This window comes from Poecilia formosa, unplaced genomic scaffold (genome assembly GCF_000485575.1).
Source record: "Poecilia formosa unplaced genomic scaffold, Poecilia_formosa-5.1.2 Scaffold95, whole genome shotgun sequence".
Lineage (NCBI taxonomy): Eukaryota > Metazoa > Chordata > Actinopteri > Cyprinodontiformes > Poeciliidae > Poecilia > Poecilia formosa.
The window spans coordinates 1,678,407-1,703,615 of record NW_006800034.1 but is presented as its reverse complement, the minus strand read 5'-3'; the positions used below and the strand labels follow the sequence as shown (position 1 = coordinate 1,703,615).

Sequence of the window (25,209 nt, the reverse complement as noted above, 5' to 3'; positions counted from 1 at the left end):
AAAATCATGAAATTACAACATTTTCTTGTAATTTTACAGTATGGCATAGTTGGAAAAGCTAATGCTGGAAAAACGCTGCAGTATCAACTTTGACCACCAGGTGTCAGTGTTGATCAGCTTGAGCTAAAGCTCTTGTTTTTTTTATGTGCGCATCTATTCTGCACATTAGCGCACTGGCTTGACAACAGTAAGCTAGTCAGCGCGAATCTCGGCCAAAATGACTTCCTCCAAGCTCATGTTGCTTCATGCTCCGCTCACAGGGTGTCGGTTAGTTTTCGAGAGATGCCGGTTAGTTAGTTAGCCTAGTGAAGGAGCTCCGTGTCACCTTCAGGTGCGTCTCAAACTGGTGAGTGACTGTTAAGGACGTGTAGAGAGCAAGCTACCGCCCGTTAGCTCGATTAAGCTAGGATAGATTTCCTATAAGACATAGATTGTAGGCGATGCTTAGGTTTGTTCTCACGTTTTTGTCAAACGGAAATTGTGTATGCATACAACCTGACAAGCCAGGTCCAGTTGCAGGATAAAAACTGAGCAACAGAAGTGGTGGCTTAAACCTCCTCTTCATCATATTTGCTTACCAGTGATTTGAGCTGTTGTGGGTGGAGGATTTTGAAAAGCGATCACTCAACTCTACAAATAAAAGAAGCCTCAGTGTCTTCTTATATTAAATACTTGAGAGGATAAGTATGACGATTTAATCCATATTAATTAATGACATTTAAAGACGTTAAAGTCAGTGTTCTGTTCAAGTATCCCTTTTGATTCTTAGGATAAACTTCTCTGGTCATTTAGGGATAAGGATATGTTGGGGGTGTAGTTTCCAAGAAAATGATATTTCCCTCATACAGTACATACAGCTACGTACGCAAAATAGATAGTAATGAGATTCGGCACTCTAAAAATACAGAACTTTGGTATAATTTAACAGTCATGACTGGCTTAATTTAAAAATGAAGCTATGTAAGCAATCTCTTGATGATTATTCTGCAGTTTCAGAATATGGAATCAGGAATTAACTTTCAACACCTCTTTAGTAATGTTGACATAAAAATCTGTTGTTGTCTAAAGGTAACTTGAACTTGAGCACTTGGCCCATGTTATTAAAATGAATGGTAATAAAAAGCGAACTAATTTTATTCTGAGTATGTTTAGATTGTCGACAGGACGAAAATGCAGTCTTGAATGAAAAATTTGTCTTCAAGGGCCCAGCCGATTGTACCAAGTATTGGCGGTACTCTAACTTATTTTTAGAAAGAGTCTTGTTTACCTTTGTCACAAATTTTATTAATATTGGCTATTTTCTACTCTGGTTGCCTTACATTCTTGGAGACTCATTTCCCTTCAAAAGTGGAAGTATAGGAAATTCCTACCGTTGCGTAATTGACTTTATTGATATATTTAACCAAGAGAACACGTCAGTTTCTCCATGTGGGCATGAGTTTTGGTTAACAAATGATTTAACTATTTTTTTTCCTCTACCATTTCCTCTGAGAAATATGTGGTCAAGTTTATATGCACAACGCATTCCGGCAAAAAGGCAGTTCAACGTGCTTTACACGATGAAGACATAACACAATAAGCAAACAAAAATGTATTAGTGGCAAAATAAAGAGAAGTCATGAAAAGTTGCGATCTAGATTAGAATTTGTCAATGCCATTATTAATCAAAGGCGACTCTAAACAAATGTTTTTGGCCTTGATTTAAAGGAACTCAGCGTTTCCTTTCAGTAGTTGACTCATCACGATTAATCCGATTAATCGTTACAGTTCCAAATTTCATTCGTAAATGTGAGCGAGAACGCAATCATTGTATTTTTCTGTTGGATTTCAAAAACTACCATCTCACTCAAACGTCATGTTGTTTCTTTTAAGGAAGAAAGAAGCTCACGATCTCCAGGTCGGTTCTTTAAAAAAAAAAATTGTTTATTATAAATAGCCTGATCAAGTTTGCGTCTCCCTCTTAGCCTTGTTCGGTGTTGGAGACACGGTAAATACTTTGCGTTCACACTGAAGTCTCATTGTTTCAGCCTTCGGCGTGAGAAGAAAATGACCCAGCTCAGCGTCCGTCACTGGACGCCTAAACACGTAGCCAGGTGGCTAAAGGAAGAAGGCTTCTGCGACTACGTGGACCTGCTGTGCAACAAGCACCGGCTGGACGGCACCAGCCTGCTTGCCCTCAGCGAGTACGACCTGCGCTCGCCGCCTCTGGAGCTCAAGGTGCTGGGCGACATCAAGAGGCTGATGATGTCCATCCGCAAGCTCCAGAAGCAGAACATGGACGTGCTGGAGGAGCTGGGCGTCCCCTTCGACGGCCTCTCTCCGTCGAGCTCCGGGAGCAACTTGGAGTGGCTGTGCAACGGAGACCCCGGCAGAGACTGCGACAGCACCAACACGGCTCCGGTGGGGGAGGAGTACCAGCAGTACACCAACGGGAAGTACAAGCAGCAGATGAGGCGGCTGGACCCCGAATACTGGAAGACGGTGCTCAGCTCCGTCTACGTGGTGTTTGTGTTCGGGTTCACGTCCTTCGTCATGGTCATAGTCCACGAAAGGGTGCCTGACATGCGCACCTACCCGCCACTGCCTGACATTTTCCTCGACAGGTCAGTGCTCACAAATCCTGATTTTTTTTTTTTTTTTTTTATGACAGAAATAATCAGCTGTGAAATGCAGTGGATGATAAGAGAATCTATATTTTTGATGTTACTACTGCAGACTTCCGTCTATTGTTGTCATTACAAACTTCTGATGAAGAAACTCGGCTTCAAAGAGATCACGGAGAGTTTTTAAGCTGACCTGGTTCGAGGTGCGATCTATTGTTCAAGAGCGGCTTCGAGTTTTCATGGAAATGCTCCGCCTGATCAGAGAACAGCTGATTTCAGAGAGCCGCTTCAGGATGCATTTGGGGAAATAAAACATGTTATTTCAGTTATTTCCCCAATTTAGTCCCATGATTTTCTTCCTAATGAACAGCTTGAAGGAGAAGAATACTTGAAAGTAAATGTTTTCAGTCCTGCTCAGTTTTGAACCACACCCCGATTTCTTCATATTGTGTTTGAATGTTTTTTGTTTTCGGTCTAAAGCCTTAAAATAAATGAATATGTCACTACAGCTGAATAAGTCTCACACAAGTACCCAGTGATAGATTTAACAAAAAATAAAACTGAATCAGGATAAAATACATGTAGATTTGTTTTGCAAACATTTCCAGTATGCTTTAATCTGTGCTGGCCTAGCTCACAGTGTTTATTCAAATTTGTGGTAGTGCTGGAAAAGTTCAAGGGGTGTCGACACTTTGCAAGGCCTTGTGGGTAAAGGAAAACATAAGCACGTTCTGTGTTTTCGGTCTGCAGCTGGTAATAAAATAAAGCTTTCAGCTTTTTTAAAGTTATTCTATTTGTCGACACAACACAGGTCTTTTGTTTTTTTTTTCTTGAAGGCATGTCAGGTATTTTTTTGTGTTGTGTTTAAAACAAAAACAAAAAATAATGATTTTACACTTTTCAACAGCGTGCCAAGGATACCATGGGCCTTTGCTATGGCCGAGGCATGTGGAGTGATTCTCTGTAATATCTGGCTGCTGGTTCTGCTGCTGCATAAACACAGGTAATATAAATCAGTGAACAGTTTAGTTTTCTAGAAGGTGCAGCTTATAGCTTCATTATAATATGGATTTTGAATAGGTTTTCTAGTTATTTATTTAGTTGTCATTCAAGTTGTGGATTTGTTCATTTTTATCTTTTTTTTAATTATTTTTGACAGATTTAACACTTTTATCAGGATTTTAGTCCATATGTCTTGTGTTTGTCCGCACCTACTGTCTAATTTAACATCAACACATAATTTAATACTTTAAACTAATCTGGTGAAAGTTGCACATTTCTGTACTTTTTTCCTCCCACATTTACCCTGGTTTAACTCATTATAGATTTCTTTCCAGTTATTTTATTGTCTACTGTTTTTCTTAGATCTAAAACCTTTTGTTTTGCCCGTGTTGTGGATGAAAAGTACAAGAAAGACTTAAGAACATTGCCTGACAAACAATTCCCTGCTTGCGTTGACTTGCAGGTCCATCCTTCTGCGACGCATGTGTAGCCTGATGGGGACAGTTTTCATGCTGCGGTGCGTAACCATGTTTGTCACCTCCCTGTCTGTGCCTGGGCAGCATCTGCAGTGCACAGGAAAGGTAAAATTGGCCCATTTTTCATCCACTCTTAGATGCACCAATATTTAATGGCCTCACTTCCTCCGTCATTGTAGATTTATGGCGACATGTGGGCCAAACTGCAGCGGGCTGTGGCCATCTGGAGTGGTTTTGGGATGTCCCTGACCGGCGTGCATACATGTGGGGACTACATGTTCAGCGGCCATACTGTCGTCCTCACAATGCTCAACTTCTTTGTCACTGAATGTGAGTAAAACAAAATATATTTCATGTACATTGCCCTCTACAATAGCTGAAAATTAGTTAAGTATATATATATATATATATATATATAAATATAAAATTTAATGGAATGATGAATGAGTTAACCTTCCAACAAGACAACAAGCCTAAAAATACAGCCAGAGCTTAAATGGAATGGTTTACATCAAAGCAAATTTGTGTTACAATGGCCCAGTCAAAGTCCAGACAAAAATCCAATACAGAATCTAAAAACTTTTCACTGAGCTTTAGCTTTTTTGTAAAGAAAAATGGCAAAAGTTTTCATTTTCTAAACTTTTTTCCCCCCAGATATAGTCAAATGTGTTTCTACAAAGTATCTGCTGGGGGGGAAGGGGGAGTAAAATGGAATCCTTTTTTGTTTTTGTTTTCTTTTGACAATTTCTCTTCCAATGTGATGCATTTATGGGTAATATTAACAAATACGTTCTTCTTTTCATTCGCTCAGACACTCCACGAAGCTGGAACTTCATTCACACCTTGTCTTGGGTCCTCAACCTCTTTGGGATCTTCTTCATCCTGGCTGCCCACGAACACTACTCCATTGACGTGTTCATCGCCTTCTATATCACTACCAGACTCTTCCTGTACTACCACACTCTGGCCAACACCCGGGCGTACCAGCAGAGTCGGCGAGCCCGCATCTGGTTCCCCATGTTCTCCTTCTTCGAGTGCAATGTCAACGGGCCCGTCCCCAACGAGTACTGCTGGCCCTTCTCCAGACCTACCATGATGAAGCGGCTGATTGGATAACTAACTCCGGCGCACCTGTTTTTTTTTTTTTTGTCTCATTTTGTGAAGTTGCCAACTGTGACATCCTCGACGAAGACGCCCGATGTGATGCTCAGAGCCAAATCTTCCGTTAGTTTTGGAGTCCACCTCTAACTCGCTTCGTCATATCAACAGTTTTTAGGCGGATTAGGCAAAATCCACTGCAAGCTCAGTCATGTTGTGTTTAAAAGAATTCAGTGGAGTTACAGCAAGAGGGAAATCTTTTCATGTAGTAAGGATTGCATATTTTGTAGCTTCTGACACAAGTCATGCTGTTAGTTGACATTTGTGATTTTTAGGCATGGAAATGGTCAATATCTGTAGATCATATTTTATTTCACTGTCTAACAAGGTCTAATTTATTAAGACATGTCATTATCAGCCAAATCCTTGGGAAGAAAACTTTTCTGCTGTCTCTAAAAACACGTCTTAAGTATTCCCTTGCCAATTAAGAGATTCCACTCCATGAAGATGTTTTCAGATTTCTTGATGCGTGTCTGTGTAATTTTAGATGAAAGAAATCTCTGTGCACTATAAAATTACAAGACTAAGACCAATTTTTGTGCTTTTTCTCATATTATTCCTTTGACTTTAGTCAGTACCAAACTAACCCCTAAGAGAAATTTTACTGTATGTGTGTATATTTATTTTTTAAACGTCAATAGATATTTTTATACTTCCCCTCCACAATTGTAGAATCATGTACATTGAGAGAAATGTTTACAGTTATGTTGAATGGTATGTTTGAAATACAGTGTGTTAAGTGTAGACTTTGATTTGTGCTCTTTCATTGAGAGGATGTTGTCGTTGCAGGTTATCTGAAACATGACGTATTGAACAATCCAAAATATTCTTTCATTCAGAAAGGTTGATGTGTTCAGCGCCTCATCGCTTATTTTGGTCAGTCATTTCTTTCATTAAAGAACTGGGAAAAAACTTTTTTGTCTATTGCACAATCTTTGAAAGAATGTACATTTTAGCACAACGTCATACCTTAAAATTAAGAGGATGTAGACACCAATTTTCAATTCTGATTAATTGAAGGTGATGTGTGGTGCTATTTGTCTGCCACACTTTCCACCCCTTTTTCATATTTTTTGCCAGTCTTTTTTAAATTTTTAATTTTTAAACCAGGCTTCTTTGAACAATTGCTCTATCACCACTCTATAAATCTAAGAGATTTGCAGAGTTCTTCAATCACTCAATAGATTCTCACCTGAGGTGTGAGCTGGTACAGCTCCTCCAGAGTTACCATGAGCCTCTTGGCTGTTTGGATTAATGCAGTCCTCACCTGGATAGCTGCATTTTTATAGGTTTACAGTTGTCATATGCTTTCCATTTCTAGATAATGGACTGAACAAAGCACTGTGAGATAGATATTCAAAACTGTAATGTCTCCAGATTTTTAACCCTGACTTTTCTAGTGTGTTCCTTGGTTTTGATGATAATGTTTGCAAACAAACCTCTGAGACCTTTACAGAACAACACTATTTATACTCAAAATTCCACACAGGATGACTCTTATTTAGTAGTTACATTAATTATAGGGGTGATTTGTTGAAGTCTTTAGAGCACATGTGTCAAACTCCAGTCCTGGAGGGCCTACTGCTCTGAAACTTTTAGATGTGCCTCTGCTGCACCACACCTGAATATAATAATTAGGTTATTAGCAAGGCTCTGGAGAATTTATCTACACAAGAAGGAGGTAATTAAGCCATTTCAGTCCAGTTTTTTGCACCTATGGCACATCTAAAAACTGCAGGACAGTGGCCCTTGAGGACTGGAGTTTGACACCCCTGCTTTAGAGTAAAGAAGTTGATTCTGCCAGACGTTATAGTTTTATTGTAGGTTAACAAGGTTAATTGTTGGAGAGAGAAAAGGGTAACCTTTTTAGGAGTGACCCATCCGTCATCAACTCTTATTCCCCATTTTAAATCGGTTAAACACTGATTTAAAATGCCATATTTATTTCATATGGCATTTTGAATTTAATTCAAACAGTTGTAAGATTGAATAAAAACATCTTTGGAAGGACTTAACGCAAAACAAAAATAAAATACAATAAAATAAAATAAAAAATATATATGGACATCTGTATTTTTTAAAAGCAAGCTAAAATTGCTTGCTTTTGATCATGAATCATCACATTAGCTTTATGGCTACGTATTAGCATATATTAGTTACCATGGTGACTTAGATATCTTTCTACTGCCTGTGTCCTCCAAGTAAAAATTAGTAATACAATATTTCAAAACAAAGATCAAATATTTTACATTTTATGTTGAGTAACTCGTAAAATAGATTCCTACATTACCTAGATAAAGAGCAATAAAGTTTCCATCTCCGTCTGATTTTCATCAGGCGCTAAATCGACAGCTTTATTTTGGGGTCCTTCGGTGCCGAGGTCAACAGGGTGTCTATGCAGTATCTCCTCCATATCGTCCTTACACCGGCTGCATCCAACCTTTGCTAATCTCACCGGTAGACCGAATAGCCCTTATTCTTGGTAAGTAGTTAGCTCCTATGCGTTCATTTTGTTGTGTTTTGTTTACGTTTAAGCTCGTTAGGGACCAGTTACCTAAATTGGAAGCTGTAAAACGCCCCCCGGCTTACTTTCCGAAACTCCTTCATAACAGTGGGAACGACATACTCGGTCTGCGGATCATCATGGGCGAAAGCTAGCTTGATTCACGTCGAAAATGAACAAAAATAGTCCGAATAAAACCATCCGGATTGAATGAAATTGAAGTTATTTGTCCATATACGTCATTTCAATGCAACATGCTAATCGGTTGCTCTTCCTGTAGTAAAATCCTAGCTGATATTTTACATTTACTGTTCAAAAAAGTAGCACATTGGCAACATGAGAACAAGGTGTGACTTCGTATTTATGGCAGCAGGCTGTGCGGAGCTGGAGCCTTTCAGTTTAACCTTGACTATTTGACTTAGTCAATTGGTGCCCCGAGCTATACCGACAGTCCACTTTTATTCAAACTGTTCAAATGATTTGTGTAAACAGGAAGCCTGTATAATCACTCATCTTGCCTGTATTCCCATTACTTTTAAATTTAATTAGAAATGATGAGTGATATCTAGCCTGTTAAGATTGTTGGTGTTTTGTGCCTTTTCGTACTTTTTAGACACACACAAACTTCCCTGTGTTTTGTTGTGATTTTATGTGATGGGCTAACATTAGGTATTGCAGAATTGTGAATTACAGAACAACTGCAGCTGTCTCAGGGCAGGACCATCCACCTCGCCCTGCTTGTCAGGGCGAGGTGGATGGCAAGCAGGGCGAGGACTGTATTAATCACAGAAGCATCTAAGAGGCCAGTGGTAACTTTGGAGGAGCTGCAGAAATCCATGGCTTAGGGAAAATATGTTGACAGGACAACTATTGGTCATGTACTTGACAAATATGGCCTTTCTCACAATGGACACACTGTGTATACAGTGATACATGGTGGTGGCAATATTACACTATGAAGCAACCAATCTTCAGCAGGATCAGGAAATGTGAACGTAAAGATGGAGCGTAATACAAGGCAGTACAGAAAGAAAACATTATTGAGGTGCAAAAGACTTGATGCTAGGGTAGAAGTTCACCTTCAAGCAGGATGATGACCCTAAACATACAGCCAAGGCAATGGAAAGTAACTCTGGCTGTAGTTTGATTACAATTCATTACTTCACTTCACATCTATTCACTACATAGTGTTGACCTAACCTTAAAATCCCAGTGAAATCCATTGAAGTTTGTGGTTGTATCATGACAAAAATGGTGTCCATAAGATGTTTGCTTTAGATATTGTTTAAAAGAGACAAGTCTTGAATGATAATTTTTTATATTTAGTAACCAATCTATGCAATTTCACAGATTAATTATTTGCCATTTTTCTCCCTCGTCTCTTCTGAAACTTTTTTCTGACAGACATAATGGCAGTTCCTCCAGCATATGCCGACCTTGGGAAATCGGCAAAGGATATCTTCCACAAAGGATATGGTAACTAGAAACAAGATGAGTCTTTTCAGGAAGTGTGCGGTGGATGCAGCTGCTCACTGTCTCTGTCTCTACAGGCTTTGGAATGATTAAGCTTGATGTGAAGACCACGTCTTCAAATGGAGTGGTAAGATGAAGTCCCAACATAGGTCCTTGTCCAGTCTTGTGGCTATGACGCGATCAGTCTGTCATGTCTGATTTACAACACAGAGAAATGGGAAGTTGTGGATTATGAATTAGAAAGTCCTAAAAACTTTGATGTAAAGCAACATTTATTTTATAGGATTTGTTAGGGGTTCTACCTTCTGTTGCACTGTGGATTTAGAACCGTTTTCCCCAATGCATTCAACATTTATTTATTTATTTTTTAAGTTTTGTGAAATTACGCTGAGTGGCCACTTTATTAGGTAGACTTACAGGTACCAATCGGATACTCTTTTGCCTTAATCTTCTTCTCCATAGATTGATCCAGCAAGGTGCCAGAAACATTCCTTCTTGTGCTTATGCTTCTTTGAAAAAATATATAGTGGTTTCTGAAATAACTGCCATCACGACTGGCCTCAGATCTACACTTTATCAATCAGCACTGAAAGATAAAGAAGCTTTCCAATCTATATTGTCTTGAGCTTTTTGTAATTTTCTTTTATGTTCCTTCCAGGAATTTAAAACATCTGGCTCCTCAAACATAGACACCAGCAAAGTCACTGGGACTCTGGAAACAAAGTATAAGTTGCCAGAGTATGGGGTGACCTTTACAGAGAAGTGGACCACGGAAAACACTCTGGGGACAGAAGTCTGTGTTGAGGATAAGGTAAATGGGGGAAACGTTGCTCCTCTTGTGATTCTTCCATCACTTTGATAAGGTTTTAAATTACTTATGGCAGATTCTTCCTTTTAACAGATCACCAAGGGATTGAAACTTCAATTTGAAAACACGTTTTCACCCAACACTGGGCAAGTTGGATTTGAATTGCATCTTATTCAACTGGAGTTTTTTCCTCTCTGTGTATTCTCAGTGTTCACCTTCTGTTGTATTGCCACAGGAAGAAGAGCGGTAAAGTCAAGGCAGCATATAAACGGGAATACCTCAACGCTGGAGTCGATGTGGACTTAGACTTTGCCGGTCCAACTATCCATGCAGCAGCGGTGGCCGGATACGAGGGTTGGCTTGGTGGTTACCAGATGACCTTTGACTCGGCCAAATCTAAGATGACTCAGAGCAACTTTGCTATTGGGTACAAGACCGGGGACTTCCAGCTTCACACCAATATGTAGGTCTCAAAATGAATGACATTAACAAACATTATGTTAACATTTTGATTTTGTTTTAGGTGTAGATATTTCAAGGTTTTTTAACTTTCAAGTGACGCACTCATCCTTTCATTCCCCCTGACCCAGAAATGACGGCTCAGAGTTTGGTGGATCTATCTATCAGAAGGTAAACAAGGACCTTGAGACGGCCGTGAACCTCGCCTGGACCGCTGGCAGCAACAGCACTCGCTTCGGAATCGCTGCTAAATACCAGTTAGACTCTAGTGCCTCCGTATCCGTAAGTGCAGCTTTACCTGTAGATCTCAAATTAAAATATTGTTGAAAAGTTCATTTATTTCAGTTCAAAAAGTAAAATGTGTGTATATGTTAGTTATGACGATTCAGTTTGGACTTAGATCCCAGATAATGAGTTGTCAATCCAACTCCTGAGGGAAAAAAATATATAATTTCTATACCAACAACATGGGATTATTAAAAAAAAAAATTCCAACTGGTTACATTTTCTGCTTTGGCAAAAACACATTAGTTGTAGTTTCTTATTGGCTCTCGCAGAACATCCTCATCCCCTTCTTTAAAAAAATTGCTACCGCAATAAACAAATGCTGCTAAATGTGCTACCAGCCCTGAGAGTATCGCTACATGTATTTGAAGATCTGTCTAATATTCAAAACAGTTCAAGCAGCTTGTGAGTTTGAAGCTGCCTATACTCATGTAGCAATGATAATATATTTGTGATACTTAAATTTAAAATCGTAGCTTATCCGAAAAAAAAAAAAAATATATTATAAGAGAAATTTTATGGGTATTGCATTTTCAGAATGTTGTATCTAAGCATGTTGATGGAAAGCTTAGAGGAAGAAAAACACACCAATAAGCAACAGGGATAACTACAGCCCTGAGAAATTCAGGCTTCCTACATTATCACTCATTGTAATCTGTAAAAATGTGCCACATTTGTTGATTGGCCAGTAAACTGTCCTGTCACATCTGAGGCACCGACACGTGAATTTCTTGAATGAGGTTTGCTGAACAATCTTCTTAAAGCTCTGGCCATCCCTTTTGCTTGGGCTTTTTTTTTTTTTGCACTAGTTTTTCCTTTCTCTCAACTTTCCATCAATAAATTTGAGGATGCAGTACTATGAACCACCTGCTATAGTTACCTTCCTTGTGGAAGTTGTTTACGACTGCCAAGTCAGCAGTTTATCCATGATGGAGTAGAACATAACACTTCTCAATCAAAAATAACACTTAATTCTTGTGTAATATTCTATATTTTGTAAATTTTGAGTTTTCTGTAGCTGGAAGCCATACACAAAGCACTGATTGGCTTAAATAAATGCACCAGTCTTTGCTCTGGATTTCACTTTTTTGAAATCAAGAAAATTCCTGCTTTTCCTTCAGGCTAAGGTGAATAATTCCAGCTTGGTAGGAGTTGGATACACCCAGACCCTGCGGCCTGGTAAGACCCGTCTCAAAGCAAGACAATTGAGACATCTTAAAAACTTGAGTATCTATCATTCAACTTAACCCTTTGTTCAGGTATGAAGCTAACCCTCTCGGCATTAGTGGATGGGAAGAACATCAACGCTGGTGGTCACAAGCTCGGTCTAGGCCTGGAGCTGGAGGCGTAAAGAACCTGCCTCTCCACCGTTTCAGAAGAATATCAGCAGATTCTGCGCGCTCAGCGACAGATATTTTAACGACGAGGCCAAACCAAGTAGAATCCCAATATGCAGGCACCGACGAGATGGAAACGAGCATTTCCACCAACCTCCTGTCATTGTGATTCAGCCACATGTATTTATTTATCAGCTACTTTCCCCTTCTGCCAATTTATCCCACACAACAGAAAAATCCCCCAGCTTTAGTTTGACAAGCCGAGAGTGGTTTCAGAACCTTAATATTCTGCTGCAATGTGATTATGTAGAATGTACAACTGATATTTTGCACAGTAGAATATTTAACTTTTATTTAAGCTCTTACTCCTACTATCTCTGCATACTTTGGTAGTGCTATACTGCCTGGTGGAATTTTGCTGCTCCTCACTTATTTCCAATAGAGCCTTTTATTGTGGTGTATCACATTTTCTAGTTTGTCTTTAGTTGCTTGGCATTGCTAAAGTTTTCCTCATTGAATCAAAATTAAGTTATCTTCCGTTTCAGAGACGACACTAAAAGAGCAGTCTATATGTTGGCGTGTGTCTACCTGCAAAATAAAAATCCTGAAATCAGACTGTATTCTCCACTAATTTTTATTACAACAGGCAACTTGGTGTAATTCAAGAGGAATGTTTCACTTTAATCAGATTCATTGGCCATCGTTCAGAGGTTAGCGGTCATAAAGACCAATGTGAAAGTCCTGCGTTTAGGCAGAAACTCCAAAAAAAAACAATTCATATCATTCATACAGCATGTGACTTTAAAATTATCCAGTTTAGAGCTCATAGTGGTTTCAAAGACATCATGGAAAACTACAGTTTGACTGCCAGCGTCAGGCCGTCTCCCACCGTGAGCATGCTCAAAGTAACCCGGATGTCTCTGTGCAGCTTCTTGTTCAGCTTGTCAATGGCAACAGTGTCGGCATCATTGGGAGACGGATTCAGCACCCTCCCATTCCACAGCACCTGAAAACGCCACAAACATGTATTGCTATCCATAACAAATGGAAAAAGAACGTTCCTGTTTTCAGTGAAGCTCTCACATTGTCGATGGCGACGATGCCTCCTTTCCTCAGCAGTAGCAGAGACTTTTCGTAGTAATTGTCATAATTAACTTTGTCTGCGTCAATGAAGACAAAGTCAAACGTTTCGGCCTGGCCAGAAGATAGGAGTTCATCTGTTAAAGAGAAACACAAACAGTAAAAATGTGTGTATGTTTAGGTAGTAAGTCAAGCATAAGAAACTGATTAGGCTTTCACCCCTTACTGTTGGACTTATTTCACTAGATACAGCACAGAAACAGCATTGTGTCTGTTGTATAGCCTCAGGCTGCAACAAAGCCAACTATTTGTTCTCATATTTAGAGGAATTTAAGATTTTGTTCTTACTCATGACTAAAAATCTGCTATTCGAAGCCATTTTAGCCGTTATTACTTATGTGGAGATAAAGCTTTATAGTGGTTGGATATAAAGGGTTAAACTACGTTTGTAGCAGGTTGCGTTACTTATGAGTTACTCCTTACAACCCAGACAGGCTCTTCTGAGTTTTAAGCGTATCTGCATATTGAACAAACAGTAAAAAAAGTAATAAATGACACAAGGACTTTCCATGTCTTAAGAAGTGAATAATTCCCAGTGACTTTCCCAACATCTGAAGTACAATCCCTGCCAAATTCATGTTATCAAAGATTTGAAGCACTGTACCGAGAGTTTGCAGTGCTGGTTGAATGCGGAGATCGATTTTATGTTCAACTCCAGCCTGCAAGCAAAAATACAAACATTAAAAGAGAAACTTATATTTACACCAGGCATATGCACTTTGATTCAGTTCACTGCTTGCTTCCAGCAGATCCAGTTGTTTCATCACAACATACTGAGCAATAACAACAGAACTACAGCCTCTCTGCAATTTATAATATAAAAACAAAGCATATACGGTTGATTAAGTCCAGAATGCCACCTGCTGTATTTCAGTCATCAGAGTAGATGGTTACTGTACCTCTTTCCAGAACGGTTTGCCGATATTCGTGTATTCTTCACTGATGTCACATGCTACCACAGCTCCATCCTCAGGTAAGGACAGTGCCATATTTAGAGTGTTGTAGCCGGTGTATACTCCTGTGAATACAGGGTTAAGATTAGGGGTATAATGTTGAAATATGATAAAACAAAAAGTAAAAACTTTAGGAGTAAGTAAATAACTATGTGGCTTTACAATCAGTAGTTCCCATGACCTGATAACATATTCATAACCAAGTTTCAGAGTAAAGCCAAACTTTGGTGTATTTTATTGGGATGAAATATAACAGACACACAAAGTAGAGTCCAAATGTAAAGTTAAAGGGATGTGCTGCAATCATTAGCTGGCTTGTGCTAAAATATAAACAAGCCTTTGTATGCATGTTTTTTTTTAGAAAAAAATTAATATAAATAAAGATGCACTTAAGAAATAAGGTTTGATTTGGTCAAAACATATTTCAAAGTTCCTTCTCTTTCCATACAGACTAACATGCTGCTACCAAGCTCAGTCATCAGGGTGACTGTCTGCGGAGGTATGTCTCAGCAGGCGGTGACCCAAATTCAGCAGCTACACTTCTCCTGGAGAAAGCTGGTTTCCTGGCAGCAGGTGCATCCAAACAGGCTTTTAATCGGCTTTTGAAACGTGCGCAGCGCTGTTGGTCAGGCGGCAGCATCAGAGTGGAAGGATGAAAGAAGAGATTATATAAGAACGAGACTGGGGTACTGTTTTAGACCAATTTGACTCAACTTTATTTTGATTTGTGGCCCACTCTTTCTAAAGATTTAAAAGTGAATGAAATCCGGTCTGTTCAGCATGGCCACTCTTGAATATGTTCTATAAAAATTGATGTTTGAGCCCCACTCACACAAATACCAGAAGACGATTCCTAAATTTCCGGAAAAAGAAAGCAGTTCCCACTTTTTATTGGTATATTTCAAAAGTATTGTCAGAAAGAATTTTTAAAAATTGTTTTAAAGATCCATAAAAATGGGATAAAACTGTCTTAAACGGGAAAATGATACAAAGCAGTTTTTCCCCCCGCCCAAGATCTTGACTCCTCGCTTTAGCCCTGCGGTGAGGAATTCAGCAGTAAGAATTGACGACAGTTACAAATGTGAGAAACTGGTTGATGGCGTAACCAGTTTCACCATCTGGAAAGCTGGTGACTTCTGACTTTACCCAGATGTAGGTTTAACTTCAGTTGACTTCTGGCTAAAGTTAAACCCATTCTGAGGCAAAGTGACCTTAAAAAGGCTGTGGATGTTTTTATTGGCTCCCATATCAATTATTGCAATTAACTTTATGTAGGAGCTAAGCAGGGTTCCCTTATTTGTTGATACATACTTGAAGACACAGTCACATCACTTCTGTATTCCATTCACTGGCTAACAGTGTATTTTAAAGTTGCACCTTTTTATTTATGTGACCTTTTACAAACATTACTGACCAACATCTTCCCTAGGTCAAAGTTCAAACAGTGTGGTAACCATTCCTTTGCAAAAGTTGGTCCATACCTGGGAAATTCATGGCCTTTTAAGTTGCTTACCATTAATGAACTATTCCTGTTTAAAGCTAAGCTAAAACATATTTGCTTAGAGTTGCTTTTAGCACATAGTAGCACTATGAAACTTATGTTAATCTGTTTTTAATCTGTCTTTATTCTAGTCTATTACTTTTGTCGCATTTTTATTGTTGCTCTAATAGAAAGCACTTTGACTCAGTAGTGACTGTTGTGAAGTGCTGTACAAATAAAAATGCATTTTTTTAAGATGTTTAAAAAAAACTCTTGTATTGTGAAGTGATCCGGCCTTTCATAGAATAGTGTCAAAAGCCATAAGAAATCCTGTAACAGCTTTCCACAAATCTTGCATTGTGGCAATCCATGCTTTTTAACCTCACAGTTTGTCATCAAGGCAAGAGAAAGTGAAACTAATTTGGACACCTACTTACCAATCTCCAGTGCCTTTTTGGCTTGAATTAGTTTAGCCAAATTGGCCATGAACTGCGCCTGCTCACAGGGGACCATCATGAAGTTCCAGGAGTCCTGCATCGTCCTCTAAAAGCAGCGAACAGACACTGATCACATACAATTTCCTGAAACCTGATCGTATCTGACCACACAGAACTCACAAAAGCAGTACTCCAATACTGACCAGCCGGAGGCTTTTCAGAACCGGATGTTCCCTCAGCGAATGATTAAGCACATACTGCATCAGTGGGTTGTCTTTTCCCCCAACGTGACTTTTGGAGATGCTCATTCTGAATGATTTCTTTTTTCCTGAGGGCACACATGAAACAATAAGGATCTCAAGAGTCCAGACCTCATGAAATTGCAGTCTGGTATAGGGGCTGTTATTAAATTGAGAAGTAATCCAGGGAAAATGACCTCAGAAGGGAAATTAAATTTAGGTATTTGAAACAACAGACGCTGCGATAAGACAACATACAAAGGAAATAGTGACGTGATTTAATGTTGTAGCTTTAGGAAAACATAATAGGCTGACAAGAGATTTGTATCCGATATAGAACATTGAGGAGAGCCATAAAGAAACCAAGAAAAACTAAATGGGCGGTATGCAATAAATCTTAAAATTTATTAAGATACACACTACACATGAAAGTTATCTTGACTGAATAATTTAGCTTTACTAAGTGCAGAATTTGTTTTGTGTAGATCTGTTTCTCAAATCCATTTACTGGGACATCTTGGTCTCCTAGCACAATGGACATAACAGAAAAGGTTCAGTTAAAAAGTGAAATATATACACACAGTAAAATATTATGTTTTATTAAACTATCATAAAGCTTAACATATCAAATAGAAAAATTCAAGGGGTAAATAATTATTTTGAAACGGGATATTTCATCAAAGTTTAAACAGTTGTCTCAGATTTAGGTTTAAGGAGTCATCGCATTTATAAAAAAGCTAAATTGTATTACTTTAAAACCCCAGTTACACTAAAACGGTGTTCTCCTTATCATTGTTTTTTTTTTTTTAACCCTAAATAAATTAACATTGGAAAATCTAACACACATTCACACAAACCACCAGACTAATCCTGAAGGATTTCTTCTCTTATGTTATTTTTGCAGCACTTAAATTAGATCAATAAATGATAATATGGACAATTTCGACTTTTCCATCCAACTTACACACACACACACACACACACGCGCAAACCTGTTCCTGGAAGGTTACCTGGAAAGCCTTTGTAAATCTCAGACTGTATTTACAACATTAATAAGAGCCGAACCTCTTCGCTCTTACCAAGGACATATCCTGCGACGAAAACAACCCCGACGGCGAGAGAGCCAACCAGAGCCTCTTTGGAAATATTGCGATAATACATGTTTTGTAAAGATCGATAAATATCCACGCAGGATTACACAGAAGGGCAGCGCAGGCTCTTCCGTGTTGCCGCAGCTACTTTACCGTAATACTGACAGGAAAATACGACGGCGCATAAGACGCAAAAGAACATAATTAACCAAAGTCCTCGCCTGTTGAGCAATGTGCTAAATGGAAATGATGCCCAAGAATGTTAATCATAAGGAATGACAAAAGGGAATTATTATGCAATCGAATGAGCAAGGTACCGTTACTGGCTGCAAAGGCATGACTTAAAGCGTTAAACGCAGCTCAGTCCTTTAAACAATATTTAACTCACCACTTTTAAAGTCAGGAAACCTCCTTCCCTGGGCTGCTATTACTGAGGCGATTCCTTCTTAAATGAGCCCTGAAAACCTGGGAAGTCGTGTGTGTTTGACAGTGATCATGTGATCCGCTGAAGCTTTTGTGATAGGATGGTTAAAAAACAAAACAGACGCCCCCTGTCAGAACCGAGGTTCTCTGCAGATTATTGGCCCATGTAATAGAAAATGTTTAAGGTTTTATGATGCTGTCCAGATATTGGGGGACAGGAGAAGTTATAAGAAAAGTCTTGTTTAAGGACTTTTATTGTGAAAACCTAATATTTACACCTCTTTTTCTAAATTGAATTTTCAATGTATTCAGTCTGAGATGGGCTGCTTGTATAAATTCTCCCAGGGATTGAATTTCATGCTGCTCAACCTGCATTATTGGCCAATAGCGTGGACACACTTTTCAGGATTAAAACAGAAAGCCACGCCTTACTTTTAGTACATTTAACAAACAACTATCTTGGGTGTGACGCATCAAATACTTAAAGTATTTGAGTGGAGGAACTGGTTGATGGTGTTACTAGTTTCGCCATCTAGAAATCTGGTGACTTCTGACTTTAACCAGAAGTCGGCTGAGCTTTAGTTGACTTCTGGCTAAAGTTAAACTCTTTCTGAGTGAAAGTGGCATTGGAAAGGCTACGGATGTTTTCATTAGCTCATCCTGTACCAATTATTGTAATTACCCTTATGTTGGAATAAACCAGGGCTCCCTCAACGTTGCCTGTTGATAAACAGTTGAAGACACAATCACATCACTTCTGGACCCCATTCACTGGCGCCCAGTGTATTTTAAAGTTGTTAATGGCATTGCACCTTCTTATTTAAGTGACCTTTTACAAACATTACCCAGAGCTCTTTGGTCTGCTGACCAACATCTTCGCCAGGTCAAAGTTCAAACAGTGTGGTGACCATTCGTTTGTGAAAGCTGTGAAATTCATGACCTTTAAATTGCATTGCTTTGTGTCACATCAGATACATTAAAGTTTGAGTTTGTGACATTTCTCTAACAAATAGAATGCAAATGTAACATTAAGTATTTATGTGTAATAGATAATTCTGAAGTGGAAGGAAAATATTGCATGGCTTTAATTTAAATATATATGATATTAAAAGTGTGGCATTCATTTATAGCTAGGCCCGTTTATTCTGATACCTCTAAATGAAAACCAGTACAACTAACTGCCAAATTGACAAGTAGCATCCACTTAAGTATAATTAAATCTCAGTATAAATCCATTTGTTTCGTCAAGTTTTTCCTCCCACTAAATTTTCCATTAGTTTATTTGGGTTCAATGCTAAATGCCCACTTCTTCAACAATGACCTTTTGTGTTTGAAGAACAACTTTAACATCACCAGTCTCATACTTGTGTGGGCCATAACATAGTAGTATATCAATTCACTGTTAGTACTACGTAATGTTTTAGTTTTCTGGGAACTGGAATTTTGTGTTTTTCAGTCACAGGAAGCCACAATAAAAGTGAAGACTTAATTATGTCACATATTAAATGTATAGAATAGGTTTAACTTTTTAAAATTGAATTACATTATTATTCAATTATTATTAAATAATTATTAAATCAAACCTTTTGACGTTTGTAATTTATTGAGATGCAACTACATTAACTACTTTTACCTTAAGCCCAGTTGAAACATTTTTAAATAGCCCTAAAAGCAAAGATAAACATTTAAGCTACTTTACTAATATTCCTTTCCGCTGCTCGAAAATATCTTCCCTGAAGAAGAAAACTGCCTTCTGTTTCGCTGAAACATTCCTTCAATCACCACACGGGGGGGCTGCAGTATTGGCAGCCCTTCCGTCTGCAACGCACACAAATGCTGGGGAAGGAGGCAACGGGTTGGTAAGTTGTTTAATTATGTTTACTCCCAAAAATTAAAACGGAAGCAAATTGGACTAGTTATAACAAATTGGACCGTTATAACATAAAGACAGAACAAGCAAAGAAATGGTGAGAATCTGCTGGACCTAGAAAAGAAACAATGGCTGCAAGGTGACATGATGAGTAAATGAGAGCAGGTGTGACTAAAACAAACGGAGTTCCGGGCTGCTAACAAAAGAAAATAAATTAAATGTAATAAATTACATGAATCAACCACCAAAATTCCTTTGGAGCCAAATATTGTATTTGGTGGTTCCAAATATCTTTGTATTTTGGAACCACCAAAATACAAAGATATCAAAAAAGGGAATAAATCCACAGACTGTTTTCTGAGCTCATCGAATACAAAAAATATGCTTCTGCAACCTTTGGTGTATTGCTTTCTGTACAAATATTTATACTCAAATATAACAAAATACTAAATAGTCCTCACCACGAACTGCTTTGAATGCCTCCATGAAGCGACGAGAAGTTCAAACTGTGGTCATGCAGAGAAACTCAAGATTAATCTGTGAAAGTTCGACTGCCCCCTTCTGGTTAAATATACGAACTGAGTCACTGGAATTTTTTAAACATTTTAAAATTCTGGAATTACTCCTATTTAACAAATAGTAGACTTTGTGCACTATAATCTAAAAACTACATTTCTACTTGTGCTCTGACTTTGTGCATCAGTAATGTTTTTTTATCCTGATTTTATTTATTTAGTAATGTATGTGATTTATTTTGCTAACTACTACTAGTTCCCTACAGTTCTTAAAATGGGCTGAATCGTTTTAAAAATTGTGGCAAGTTATGCTTTTCACTCAGGCTGTAAGGTGTTCATTGTGTGAGACGCTTGGTGAGATGTTGTCATTGTTTCCACTTGTAATGCCAGTATTCATGCACAAAGGGGCAGTGATTACATTGCAAATAAACTTACATATGTCTCAGCTGTCTGGTTTGTCCACAAAAAGCTATTTTTCACATTTCTGGAGTAATGGTTGTTAATCTGAAAAATGTATTAGTTTTTTTTCTCTATTGGTCTCTAAAGAAATAATAGAACATTTTCTTTTGTATGTTTGTGTTTATGTGAAAAGAGGCAGGATAAGCTCCATTATTTTGAGCAAATTGGACACCCTAACCCTAAATGTCTTATTTAAATGTCCTAAATGTCTTATTTATCAATAAAATAAAGGAATTAAACTATGATACACTGCATAACATTGAACATAATTGTATCAATCTAATCTGCTATTGATTTCAGCAATAAAAGATTCAACTCTCTGCTTGTTCATTTACTTTTAGATTCTCACTCTGCTTCCTGACTTATGGTTCGCAAGACAGTGGTAGGCAGTGACAGAGTCCAGACAAAAGGAAAGAATAGAGTAACCCCCCCCACAAGGAGAGTTGGGACGTTAACATCTGGGCTGGAGAGGTGTGACGTTTGCTTCAGAATAAACCTCTGCTGTGAGTAAATGCAAAAGCAGAGACACAACATTGGCCGGTTTGGCTTTGATGTTATGGACAACTTTTAGCGACTACAAGTAGTACCCGCAGTCTTCTGCAGAGTCCTGGGAGATTAGTTTTTATTTTTATTTTTATTTTACTAGTTTCTAGGGACTAAAAAAGGATGAAGGACCTTAAAGACTCAACCATACAGGCTCCGGTCTGACATGAGTTTACATATTTACCTTTTCACAGCCCATTTTTTTTCTAATTTAAGAAAGAGACACAATGAAAACCACCAGAAAACCACCAGAAGTATTTTCAGCAGCATTATTTATTTATTTTCTTTGCATTATTTATTTATTTTCTTTAAAGGCAGACAGGTTGTTGTTCTGTGTAGCTCACTATTTTACATCTTTAATGGAATTCTGATTGTGCAGTACCTTGCAACACCTGCGAGCTGAGTTTTTCATTCAGTGTGTTTTGTTGCGATTTTATGTGATGCATTAACCCAAAGTAGTGCATCATTACAAAGTGGAATAAAAAAATTAATAGCTTCTAATTTTTTAAAATGTAAATTTCAATTTGGGGGTATCTGACAATTTTGCACATTTACAGATCTCTAGGGATGAAAATTTCTGCCAGTTTGCAGTCAAATTTAGCGTTAAAGTGTCTATGAATATCAATTGTCAAGTCTTGCCACAGATTCTCAGTTAAATTGAGGTTTGCACTTTCACTGCACCTTTCTCAGACATGAAGGAGCTTTAAACTGTTCGTTTGTAACTCAGGCTGTATGCTTGTGGTTGTTGTCCTGTTGGAGGGTAAACCTCCACCCAAGTTCATTTCAGCCTCTAAAAAGGTTTTCCTCCACGTTTGTTCTATATTTAGCATCATCCATTCTCTGATTAACTCTGACCGTCTTCTGTAGCCATACTAAACAAAAAATATTTAAATCGCATGATTATTTTATGAACTCGCATAAATATGTTGTATATGAAAAGTCTGTGCTTTCTAAGCCTGATGAGACAATATTCCTCATGTCATTTAGTTGATGAAAACTTTATGGCCATCTCTGTACTTGGTATTAGACAGCTCCTCTGCGACTAGCTTTATTAGTTGTTCTCATCTTTACCCTTTGTTAAAACTTTATTACCGAGCAAACATGCCCCCACAAACTCCACTGCTGAGCTTTTTCTCCTTGCCAGACAATGAAATGTCATGTACGCCTCTTGTCTCAGCTCTGGAGCTTGACTTTGGCAGCAGTCTTTCTCTTTGACTGACATATGAGCGAGTGATACAGCCCCATCAAAAAGTGCTGCCTGACAGTTTGATATGACAGGCCTCTTCAGACCAAATATACTCCTCATTCCAGGCGCTACATCATCCTGACAAGACGAAAAGTGCTTAAAAATTTGATTTGGCTCTCAGTAGTTTGATGCAGATTTCAGTGTGAAATTATGGGAAAAAAAAAACCACTTTCAGATATTATTCCTATTATACATTTGCTCATTGTTAGATTTTTATAAAATCAAAACTGTTTGTTAGTTTATATTTTGCTATGAAATGTCAGAGAATTTGGGGGTCTGATTGGATGTGAGTGAATTCTGCTGGGTTTCTGTCTCATTTATCAAAAAGGATTCCTGTTTGATAATTTTTAAAAAAATTTGGAAGGGTTGGGGTGAAGGAAAAAAAAAACGATTATTTTTCAAATGCAAAGTCAACAAAGTTTTACAGTCATTGTTAAAATATCAGACTTGTCTAAACAAGTGGATTTAGTGGCTACATTAAACACTCACCCAGAGTGAAGCAGGATAAATCATGGGATCAGTGGATTATTTATCACCTCTTTCCATTAGATGAGCAATCAAGACGAAGGTGGAATCTAAATTGAAGCAACCACTGAAAACCTTGTGTTTTTTCTCCTTTTCCTTTGTCTTGACTTGCCCTGTAACCACCAGAGTCTGAAAATGACTGTCGTCACTGCTGACAGCAGATCAGGTCTGACTTTAGGTTTACAAAAATAACAGCCTCATAGAACTGGCAGGAATTCATGAAATCCCAGTTTTTTCATTCCTGCCAGCATTGTCACTGTACAGAGTAAAAGTTTCACTACAGAATGATCACATACATAATTTGGAAGTATAAACAATCCCAGGTCAATGTCAAAATAAATTAGAGTTTTTGCTCCCTTCTCCATCTGTAGCACCGGAGTAGATGCAGTAGTTACATACCAGGATACGTAATCGAAGGCTATTTCTTCTCATCCCGTTTATTATCCCATTTAACGTGTAAGTTTGATGTTTCTGCATGTTTCTATTTGTATTTGCTCTTTGAAAACTATTTGTTATGCTGGTTTGGAAGCCACAACTACAAATCATGCAAAGCATCATGGGTTATAGAGTTCATTTCCATTGAAGTAGCTTTTGCTGTTCACAAAATTACCCTTACAGCATAAACTTATGGTAGATGATTTGTTCTAATAATGTCTAATGATCAGCCCAACTGGACTAACATCAAGCAAAAGCATTATTTAATACTACCTCATTACAGTGCTTATCTACCTAAATGCTGCAATTTGTGTAGCTCAAGGGAGTTTAAAACCATTGTTTTTCTAACTTTCTGTAGAAGCTAGCTGTGCTGCAGTGATGATGCTAGCTTTTCACTAAGGAGGAACAAGTGCGCCTTCGGTTTCAGCTGGTTTATCTGTTTTTATCGTTTTCATCTGCTTCTACAATATTGCAAAAGCTAGCAGCTGTTTCAGCAGAATCTCAGCTTAAGTAAAACAAAAATAATTTCTTTTGCTGCTGATGGAGGTTGATTTTGCACTAAGTTGTGTTTTTGCATTCACTATGAGGATTCCCCTACCCTCTATTTCAGACTGCATTAGAAAAAAAATCAACTGTAGTACCTATAAAGTCACAATGTTTTTAAGTGCTCTTCAACCCAGGACGCCTCATCCAATATGGCTACTGAAAGAATAAAATTCAATGTGGACTTTTTATTTGCCTGTTTGAAGGGCTGTATTTCCTTATATCTGCTGCCCACACAAATCTGTTAATGGTCTTTTTTTTTTAACATGGGTTAAGTGTTTAATAATTTTGATAAAAAAAAAAAGTTATTAGCTTGTTTTGCTAATAGAAAGTTAACGTGGTTGCTGAGAACATCAGAGAACTCTCCCACTGCTTTTGCTTTTCCACCACACCATTAAGTGAAGTAACCTGCATCATTCCAAGATACAGGTGCTAAGTTATGACTCCTGCGGTAAATTGGACCCACACTGCTGTCTGTGTTTTTTGGGTAATGAGTGAATCAAATGGGAGAAGTGATACACCAAACCAGACTGAGCGGTTAAACAAGATTAATGTGATTGGGTTTGGTTATAAGACGAGTCTACTGCGAGAAAACGTAACAGTGCTCAGATTGATGCCATGCATGTTTGTGCAAATTTAACCTTAGCTTCAACTCTTGTAAAAATGACTGTGTACAGGCATATGAAAAAAAAAATCCCAACAATTTTTATGTCTGAAACTAATTCCTTGTTTGTGTGAACAAACATGGCAATTGTTGAGCTGGAGATTTAATTTATACACATAATTATCATTTTAGAGTCACATGAAAAATAATTAATAAACTAAATTACATGTTTTTGTGAATTATTAATGGATTTTTTTTTTATGTTTACTACCATTAGCAGGAAGATTTGTTGACTAATTATTCTTGTACATGTTCTGTCATCACATGGGCGTGTTAATCCTCATCACTGTGATTTGCCTACATGCAACCCTCCTATTTAGCTCGTAAAATGTATAAACCTTAATGATTCATGGCAACCATTTACATAATTTATAATTAAATCACAACCTGATGGCCTGGAATTTATTAATAGTGAAAGTGAATGTGCCACGGTTGTAATATACTAATTAATATCTCCAGTTATCATTGGCACGTTGCTCGCTTGGCTGGGGTCTGGTTCTGGGGCAGGAATAATACATTGCAGCAACGAATTATATGTGCAT

At 38.0% G+C, this 25,209-nt stretch overlaps 3 protein-coding genes and 1 long non-coding RNA gene across 10 annotated transcripts in view; 3 read left to right on the top strand and 1 right to left on the bottom strand.

Annotated features, from left to right (window-relative positions):
- The first annotated feature begins 152 nt into the window (after positions 1–152).
- samd8 (sterile alpha motif domain containing 8) lies at positions 153–6,151 on the top strand. Of its 4 annotated transcripts, none has more exons than XM_007558337.2 (7): positions 153–346; positions 1,877–1,897; positions 2,028–2,603; positions 3,511–3,606; positions 4,069–4,186; positions 4,261–4,411; positions 4,893–6,151. In XM_007558337.2, exons 3-7 carry the CDS (start codon positions 2,047–2,049, stop codon positions 5,195–5,197), a joined length of 1,227 nt encoding a protein of 408 aa, XP_007558399.1. In that variant the 5' UTR covers positions 153–346; positions 1,877–1,897; positions 2,028–2,046; the 3' UTR covers positions 5,198–6,151. The 4 variants fall into 4 exon arrangements, with proteins under 4 accessions (XP_007558399.1, XP_007558398.1, XP_007558400.1 ...); XM_007558336.2 differs by having other exon boundaries at positions 1,873–1,897; XM_007558338.2 differs by lacking the exon at positions 1,877–1,897 and having other exon boundaries at positions 153–331.
- A 1,453-nt stretch (positions 6,152–7,604) lies between these two features.
- LOC103142319 (voltage-dependent anion-selective channel protein 2) lies at positions 7,605–12,714 on the top strand. Its single transcript, XM_007558334.2, has 9 exons — positions 7,605–7,721; positions 9,147–9,218; positions 9,293–9,342; positions 9,874–10,026; positions 10,117–10,169; positions 10,259–10,486; positions 10,614–10,764; positions 11,889–11,946; positions 12,027–12,714. The coding sequence occupies exons 2-9, from the start codon at positions 9,152–9,154 to the stop codon at positions 12,116–12,118; spliced, it is 852 nt and encodes a 283-aa protein (XP_007558396.1). The 5' UTR covers positions 7,605–7,721; positions 9,147–9,151; the 3' UTR covers positions 12,119–12,714.
- An 8-nt stretch (positions 12,715–12,722) lies between these two features.
- On the bottom strand, positions 12,723–20,292 carry LOC103142317 (catechol O-methyltransferase domain-containing protein 1). 3 transcript variants are annotated; one of them, XM_007558332.2, is made up of 7 exons: positions 20,199–20,292; positions 16,318–16,442; positions 16,115–16,220; positions 14,144–14,262; positions 13,849–13,903; positions 13,188–13,321; positions 12,723–13,110 (listed from the first exon to the last, which is right to left on the bottom strand). In XM_007558332.2, the coding sequence occupies exons 1-7, from the start codon at positions 20,221–20,223 to the stop codon at positions 12,958–12,960; spliced, it is 717 nt and encodes a 238-aa protein (XP_007558394.1). In that variant the 5' UTR covers positions 20,224–20,292; the 3' UTR covers positions 12,723–12,957. The 3 variants fall into 3 exon arrangements, with proteins under 3 accessions (XP_007558394.1, XP_007558395.1, XP_007558393.1); XM_007558333.2 differs by lacking the exon at positions 20,199–20,292 and adding an exon at positions 17,833–17,950; XM_007558331.2 differs by lacking the exon at positions 20,199–20,292 and adding an exon at positions 17,433–17,588.
- Positions 20,293–21,092: 800 nt separating this feature from the next.
- LOC103142314 (uncharacterized) overlaps positions 21,093–25,209 on the top strand; it is a 96,142-nt gene continuing 92,025 nt past the window's right edge. For both annotated transcript variants that reach the window (XR_001662874.1, XR_001662875.1), the window contains exon 1: positions 21,093–21,214. This is a non-coding gene — a long non-coding RNA (uncharacterized LOC103142314). The remainder of the gene's footprint in view (positions 21,215–25,209) is intronic.